Here is a 9,118-nt window from a genome sequence, read left to right on the forward strand (position 1 = left end):
CACTAATAAAGTTCCACATAATCATCTCAATTTAGGCAGGAAAAGCATTTGAAAAAATTCAACACTTTTTTCATGATAGAAAACGACGACAACAACAACACTCAACAAACTCAGAAGAAAACATCTTCAACTAAAAGATCATACGTGAAAAACCCAAGCTATCATCATACTGTTACGGTGAAAGACTAAAAGCTTTTTCTGTAAAATCAGGAACAAGATAAGGATGTATATTTTCACCATATCTGCTTGACACAGTATTGAAATTCTAGCCAGAGAAATAAGGCAAGAAAAATAAAAGGCATCCAAACTGGAAAGGAAGATGTACAACTATCTGAATTTGTAGACAATCTGAAAATCCCAAAGAATACACGACACATATACACATAAATGGTACAGCTAATAAATTCAGCAAAGTTTCAGAGTACAAGATCAACACACAAAAATCATTTATGTTTCTTTACCCAATGAATAATACAAGGAAATTAGGAAAACATTTCATTCATAGCAGCACCAAAAAGAACAAAATACCTAGGAATAAATAAACAGAAGCAAAAGTTCTGTATGCTGAAAACTACAAATTTTGGTGAAAAAAAATTAGACACAAGTGGAAAAATATTTTGTGTTCATGGATGGTAGACTTAATATTGTTAAGATGGCAACATTCCCCCAATGTGAGCCACAGACTGAATGCAATCCCTATCAAAACACCAATGACTTTTTTTCCAAAATGGAAAAATACCAACCCTAAAATTCATATTGAAGGTGATGGAACCCCTAATAGCCAAAACAATCTTGGGGAAAAAAAAGTTGAATTCATACTTTCAGATTTCAAAATTTATTACAAAGCTACAGCAATAAAAACACTATCATTCTTTATAAGAATAGTCTCTTCAAGTGGTGCTGAGATTACTAGATAGCCACATGCAAGAGAATGAAGTTGGATCTCTACTTCATATCATACACGAAAATTAACTCAAAATGGAACAACCTAAATATAAAAGAGAATACTATAAAACTCTTAGAAGAAAATATGTAAGTAAATCTTTATAACCTTGGATTTGGCAACGGATTCTTAAGTTGTGACACTAATAAAATACTTCTAAATCATGAGTTTAGTATCCAGAAAATATAAAGAACTCTTACAAATCAATAGTAAAACAAGACAAACTACAAAACAGGCCAAGAGCTTGAATACGTATTTCTCCAATGAAGACACACAAATAACACTCACTAAAATGGCCATAATTTTTTCTTTTTTTTTTTTAAAAAAAAAACAAGGAGCGAGAGCAAGCATATGAAAAACTTGGAGCCCTCATACATTGCTGGTGAGAGTGTAAAATGGTTCAGCCACTGTTAGAAACAATTTGGCTATTCTTCAGAAAGTTAAACATAGTATTACCATATTTTCTAACAATTCTCTTAGGATATACCCAAAAGAATTGAAAACAGGTACCCATGTACATACGTGTTTTCATAGCAGCACTAGTAACTAAAGCCAAAAACCTAAATGTTCATGAAGAGGTGAATGAATAAACAGATTATGGGATATATATATATATAATGGAATATTATTTAGCCATAAAAAATTAAGTATTGATACTGTTCATTTTCAAATTACTAACTTTATGTGAATTTCATCTCAATATAAAAAAATGAAACAAAAAGGACTAAGATGATTTCTAAGATTTCAAAAAGGTTTAAAATTATAAGTCTAATTCTTCCTTATTTTTCTGGATACAGAAGTTCAGCAGTTTAATGCCCTACTCTTGAATATGAGGAGACAAGCCAGGATCATAAGACATTTAAGAAACACTTCCAACATGACATAAAGACTAAATGAGAAAAAAAGAGCATGGAAGACAACAGAGAGAATAGAAGAACATTAGAAAAAACACTAATTTGTATCTTCAGAGTTTAAAACAAAACAAAACAAAACAAAACAGATGCATAGGATTCATGAAAAGGCGATCAGCAATCTTGTAAGTTAAAGCCATAGCTGTCAACACAAAATTCAATGACATGGCTTAAAAGACACATTGTGCAAATTCCCAGACAACACTAAAATATTAATTAAATAGAATGTAGGAGATAATATAAAAAGACATTTTCTAAAAAAAAAAAAAAAAAACAAAAACAAACAAACAAAAAAACAAAAAACCTCCCTTAGTGCTACAGGACATACATCTCTAGGCTGAAAGGGTTCTCTGATTGCCTAGTACCAAGAATGGTTGGGGGCTGGCAAATGCAAGACATTATCATCAAACATAATCTATAAAAGAACACAGATGGAATGGTATTAGATTTCGCAATACCCCAAACGACAGAAGACAATGTCCGCAAAAAAATGACACTGTTAAACTATCAATCATGAGCCTACTTACAGAGGTTCAGAAAATTTATTTCACTAATTCTTTCCTAGGAAGTCACTTAATCAAAACATCTAGTACGAAAGAGAAGAGAGTCCATAAAATGCAGCTTCCTAACAAAAATGTTAAGGAAAGTCCTAGAATATGAAATAGTCAGCTTAAAGAGCAAACAGATGTTTGAAGCAGAACAGTTCCACAATGGAGGTCTGAGAAAAGTGGCTTGATAGACTAAATATGAAGCAGCATCTGCATCTGAAAATACTGAAGCTATGATAACTACAAGGTAACAGCAGAATAAGAAAGAAAATAAAAAATCTTCAAATAAAAATCTGTGGGCAGTACAAGAAAAAGTAATCATCTTAAGTCGTCATAATGCAAACCTTAATGCACACACTAGAACGTAATAAAGTATACAGGAACGACAGAAGTGGGCAAGTAAAGTTATGAAAGAACTAAATCTTATATAAGAAAGTCAATTAAAAATGTACATGGATTTATCAAAATATCAGCATAGCCATGTAATTTGGCACTCCATATACAAATGTCTTTACAAGCAAAAGCAATTGCCTCTAGGTGGCAAAATTTGGGAAACAGGACAGGGATCTTGGGGTGTATTATTTTTTGGAAAGAATGTGCATGTGTTTGTATCTTGACAATTTAAAAAAGTCAGTAAAAATGACCATTCATATGATTTTTGCTCATTCTGTTCTTAGTATACCCACTCACCTTTGCCAAAATAAATCAATCTATGTAATTCGTGTGCTTAAAGTTTATGTGTAAAATGTGATTTAAATCTTCACTTACGTAATAAAAGGAGCTACATTTCCATGCAAGTCTGAATAGTACCTTACAGGTTTGATTGTATTACATAAAGAAATCTTTATAATAGCTAACACACATTGAGTGCTTAGCATATGCCTGAAATTGTTCAAAGCCCCTTACACTTAACATATCTGCAAAATATCCCTCTGAGGCAGGTCCTATTATTATCCCATTTTAGACATGAGAAAACTGAGGTTCAGAGTTTATGGAACTCACCTAAAGTTAACGTTAGATCTAGAACTGGAAGTGAGGTACCCTAATGCCAAAGATTAGCGTACAGCATCTTGACCCAAAGCTAATAACTCAGTTGATGAGTTTAGATTTCCAAGTTTCATTTCTCTTCAACTTTTTAACTAAGAAAATTATTTCATTTTTTGTGCTTTATAAAGATACATGTGAACAATAACAAGACAGACACAAAATAGCATATAAGGAAACTATAGGCAACAATCTTCAACAGTAATATTAATAATGATTTGATTTGATATCACGTGTCACAAAAATTCCACAGTACAATGACCACATATGAAATTTGAAGAGTACCAATTAAGTAAAAATGGCCTAGCTGGCAGATTCATTTAGACCTAACCAGATCTGCTTCACAAAATCGCCCTCTATATAAGGTTATTACTTTAACAGTCTTTGCATAAAGATGTCATAGAAAGATTAAATAGAAACATGTGAAATCATTTGTTCATTTATTCATTAACTTGTCAAATTCAGTTTTCTATACACTATGATGTTTATTCCATTTTTTACTATTAGATACACATATTTAAAAAAATATTTAACTTATTTTTATGAAGAAATTAAATATTTTCTGAAAAAGAATTATTTTATTATTGTTCTCTAGCAACAGATCTCGAACAATTCTCATCCAACTCAACTAACTCATTTAAATAACTTTGCTCAATGGCAACTTCTCTAAAGATCTAGTTTACACAATTCTATTCTACATAACACTGTTTACCCTGTTACATAGTATATAGTTAAAGAACATTTCTGTAATAAACATGTTTCTCTTTGATATGATACATAACAATATTTTCACACTTCTCAGCAATCACTCAAATATATTAAAAATGTATCCTTCTTTAAAAGGCACACACATTTACAGGTTCAAATCTTTATTGTTTTAAAATTGTACAGTTCTTTTACAATACAATATTTTGTTATTTAAATGACCTCTAAATGGTTAATGTGCAATGAATATCTTTTGTTCTGAAACTCAACCATGAATTACGATTTCATCAATATGATTATTCTAGAGTCATAAAGATGTTGGGAAAGTTTGAGTCTGCATTTGAAATGGTTAGTAGCACAGACTCTTTCCTTTAGAACCCAGATGACCAATCCATTGAAAGTGCTTTTGAAGATTGCTGATTATTTATGGCTGATCTTAAAATCAGTCAATCAAATTACAGTTCCTTTTTTTTGAAACATCAAAGGGCATTTAAGAAAACTGAAACAATTTGCTTTAGTAATCTACTGAGGCAAACTCAAAATGATTATCTGCATGCAATAACACTCCTCTTTAAATAGTTTTGAAGAATTTATACATTTTATAAAGAATGTGTTAAAGAGTGCAAGTATTCTGACACTGATTTCACAAAAGGACAAATGCTGGTAATAATAACATTTAACATCTAAGTTCAAGCTAGTGTATATTTAACAGGCAATTAATATGGCTCATCATAAGCCACAATGCACAAGGTATGCCCTTTGAGAAAATGAACTAGTTTGGTCCGCATTTCTAGAGTTGTCTGGGTTAAAAAAAAAACAAAAACCATTTTAATTCAGCCAAAGATTTTGATGAATTAATTATTCCTAAAATGAAGCCAGTTAAAAAGTAAATGATGTACACCAATGAAGCATATTGTCACGCTGACTTTTGCATAAAAAGATGGCCTGCTGTTTTTGGAGTGATCAATGAGCACTGCAGGACAAATCAGAAAAAAAAGTCATAGAATGTATTAATTTTGTCCGTAAGTTATACTTTCTTATTCCATGATACGGCTTTCACTCTGTAAAACTTTGTCCCCAAAGGAACTTTAAATCTGTTTTGTGCCTGAGAGGGAAAGAAAAAAATGGAATCACTAAAATGATTAAACCACATCACACACACACACACACACCCCACAAAAACAAAAAGAAACAAAAAAAAAATACATAAACGATATCACACAAATACCCTCCTATCATATTACTCATTGCTGAGTATTGAGGGGTTGCAGGGATGTGATGGTCTTCATCAAACTATGTAAGATCTACCCCTCACCAACAAAGAATATATTGAGTGAATAGCAAAGACAAAGTTGGTAGCCACTGCTAAAGAATATAATACAAAGTGAGCCATACATCATTATTTTAAGTATCAAAGAAACCTCAATACTATATGGTTCAAGTTCTATTCATGTTTTGTACATCGAGGCCCCAAATTATAGTGAGCCAAGAAGAATGCTCAGAAGGTTTCACTGATTCTAGAGCACTGATATTGTTACACAATCAGTCCATTTTTTAAGTCACCAAATACTTTACACTGCCTTTCTTTAATGGGGGTAGAGTATGAAAATAATAAAACATCAACTGTATTTACAAATAAAATTCCCTTTTCGTCACTAGTTATGCAGGGATTTTTTTTTTTCCTGCAAATTAGTTACACTAGTAACCTAACAGTCATAGAACACAGACTTTGTAGTAGTTTTCCATTATATATTGATAGGCTGTAGTTAATCTCTCTCTACTATCTAAGGACAACATGAATACTTATAAATTGCCAGTTTAAACTCATTCTCATTAAAGTCAAGCTCTAACTCAAATAAGCATAAAGGCCAAGAACAGCAGTGGTAATGATTTCTATATGAAGCAGTATTAAAATATTCTTTATAGTTCCTAGGCTTAGTATCACATGATGTGGTTTTTACCTTTTTGGCTTGACAGTATTCTTTTTCCATTACTTTTCCAAGTACCCAGGGTCTTCTAGATGCACCTGAAGCTAAGGAAATTAAACAGTTAATTTCTTTTTGAAAGTATGATAATTATTATTCATGGAAACATAACTGCCAGAATTAAAACAGACTAAAAAAGCTCTCACAAGTGGAAGAATATGTAAGATTTTAAAAACTGCTGAAATCACCGAAATGCTTAACAATTTACAAAACTAAATTCATGTTACTTTTCAACCAGTAATGTGTGCATAGCTCTTGTTACTCTAATTAAACGTACATGATATGTCAAGTTACAGAAATAACAGTTCAGGAAACACTAATAATCTAAGTACAAATCATGAACAAATATCTAGGAATTCTAGGCTAACTCAATAGTGCCATCTATCGAAAGAACTAAAAGATAACCTTTCCCATTTCTTTAAGCAAACAAAATGTATAGGTTCAAAGCAAAACACTCTGAGGGGCAGTATTTTTTTTTTCTTTTTGAGACGGAGTCTCGCTCTGTCACCCAGGCTGGAGTGCTGTGGCCGGATCTCAGCTCACTGCAAGCTCCGCCTCCCGGGTTTACGCCATTCTCCTGCCTCAGCCTCCCAGGTAGCTGGGACTACAGGCGCTGCCACCTCACCCGGCTAGTTTTTTGTAGTTTTTAGTAGAGACGGGGTTTCACCGTGTTAGCCAGGATGGTCTCGATCTCCTGACCTCGCGATCCGCCCGTCTCGGCCTCCCAAAGTGCTAGGATTACAGGCTTGAGCCACCGCGCCCGGCCAAGGGGCAGTATTTTTAATACAAGTTCTCAAAGGCAGCAACTGAACAGCTGTCACATCTGTACGCCACAGTGCTGGGCAAAACAGTGTGTATACAGCTGGTACTCAATAAATAACTAATAAGGGTTAAGAACCAAAAACGTCTATTAGGGCAGTACTTGTGTGAATGAAGGGAAGTTGAAAAATGTGAGAGAAGACAGGATAAACCTAGTCCTTATAAAGCCAAAATGTGACAAGTCAAGTGATATCCACTCTCTTTTAAAATTCATCAGAAAAGAAGCTGTCATATTAAAGTTGACTTCAAAAGTATTCAGGCAATAAACTGCAGATGCCTTTCAACTTATGATAAGGTTATGTCCAGATTAAACCCATCTCATATTGAAAATATCTAAGTTGAAATGCATTTAAAACTTCTAATCTACCATACACCATAGCTTAGCCTAGTCTCAGAACATTTACATTAGCCTACAGTTGGGCAAAATCATCTAACAAAAAGCATATTTTAAAGTGTTGAATGTCTCGTGTAATTTATTGAATACTAAAAGTGAAAAACAGAATGGCTGTATGGATACTGAAAGTAGGGTTTCTATGAATGTGTATCACTTTCGCACCATGGTAAATTAAAAAAATCTTAAGTAGAACTACCATAAGTTGGGAATTGTCTATATTTTGTTTAGGGTAAAGCCTTTGAAAGAAGGCATATGAATTTTTATTCCATAAAAATAATTTGGGAAGATATACATGAAAGACATCCCAAATAAAAAAATCAGAAATGAACCTGAAGAATACGATCACATGACAGAAACATAAAAGCTCTTGGACAATAGAGTGTGGTGAATTCTCTGAAGAGTAAACTAACACTTCACAGCCAATTACTAAGATCCAAAAAGAACCATCTAAACTAAATGCTTGTATGACACTGGAAGAGTAAGGAGCTCCACTCTCAAAAGGCATAAAAACACTCTGGTAATCCACACTCTTCCAAGGCAACAACACAGTAGGGTAGCAGGACCCCAACTGGCATTCCTCAAAGGAAAAAAGGAAGGTGGGGTTATTCATGGTTAAGTAAGACTGTTAAATAAATTCTTTTCTGCAGTACTTGTGAAAACCTTTAAAATGGCAGTGTGCATTTTAAAAAATGTTTTTTAATATTTCCCAGATTTAAACACTGAACTCTAAGAAAATGAACATGGAAATATTGAAAGGTAATAGGCTAAGATGTAACTTATCATCATGCAGTTCTGGGGGAAAAAAGTGTGCACATATTTGTGTATATTTATATATTAGATACATACACATAAAGAGATACTGTAAGTGGGGTAAAATGTTAACAGGTGAATCTGGGTCAGGAAATATGGGGTTTTTTTTGTACTATATAATCTTTGCAACACTGTGTAAATTTAAAAATCATATTCAAATAAAAAGTTTAAACAACTGAAAAACAAAACAACAACAAAAAAACAAAAAACAAAAGAAATACCAGGTTCATTATTTTCAAGGTAAAAAGTACTAAGTAAAAATAGTAAGTTATAAGCTATCTTCTCATTTTTCATGGTTACATGATTACTGTTTCATGGATACTCTAAACAGCCAACCACAAATAGCCATGATGGAGCTGTCATGGGAAAGCGGCCTAGTTCAAGACTAGGAATTTGTCCAGCCTGGTCAACAAAGCGAGACCCTGTCTCTACAAACAAAACAAAAACTGGGCATAGTGGTGGTGCACATCTATAGTCCCTAGTCCCAGCTACTCAGGAGACTGAGGCAGGAAGATTGCTTGGGCCCAAGAGTTCAAGGCTACAGTGACCAATGATCATGCCACTGCACTCCAGCCTGGGTGACAGAGCAAAAACTCATCTTAAAGAAAAAAAAGGCCGGGTGCGGTGGCTCAAGCCTGTAATCTCAGCACTTTGAGAGCCCAAGGCAGGCGGATCACGAGGTCAGGAGTTTGAGACCAGCCTAGCCAACATGGTGAAAACCCATCTCTACTAAAAATACAAAAATTAGCTAGGTGTGGTGGCGCATGCCTGTAATTCCAGCTACTCGGGAAGCTGAGGAAGAAGAATTGCTTGAACCTGGGAGGCGGAGGTTGCAGTGAGCTGAGATTGTACCATTGCACTCCAGCCTAGAAAACAGAGCAAGACTCTGTCTCGAAAAAAATTATCTATCTATCTATCTATCTATCTATCTATCTATCTATCTATCTATCTATCTATCT

At 33.7% G+C, this 9,118-nt stretch overlaps 1 protein-coding gene across 3 annotated transcripts in view; it reads right to left on the reverse strand.

Annotated features, from left to right (window-relative positions):
• Positions 1–3,939: 3,939 nt before the first annotated feature.
• Positions 3,940–9,118, reverse strand: part of RB1CC1 (RB1 inducible coiled-coil 1) — an 89,773-nt gene continuing 84,594 nt past the window's right edge. For 2 of the 3 annotated variants that reach the window (XM_023184212.3, XM_023184215.2), the window contains exons 23-24: positions 6,113–6,183; positions 3,940–5,256 (exon numbers count right to left, since the gene is read on the reverse strand). In XM_023184212.3, the coding sequence (XP_023039980.1) occupies positions 5,179–5,256; positions 6,113–6,183 (149 nt within the window). In that variant the 3' untranslated portion in view covers positions 3,940–5,178. The remainder of the gene's footprint in view (positions 5,257–6,112; positions 6,184–9,118) is intronic. The other variant, XM_023184214.2, reaches the window with a different exon arrangement.

Source organism: Piliocolobus tephrosceles, chromosome 7, assembly GCF_002776525.5.
Source record: "Piliocolobus tephrosceles isolate RC106 chromosome 7, ASM277652v3, whole genome shotgun sequence".
Classification (NCBI taxonomy): domain Eukaryota; kingdom Metazoa; phylum Chordata; class Mammalia; order Primates; family Cercopithecidae; genus Piliocolobus; species Piliocolobus tephrosceles.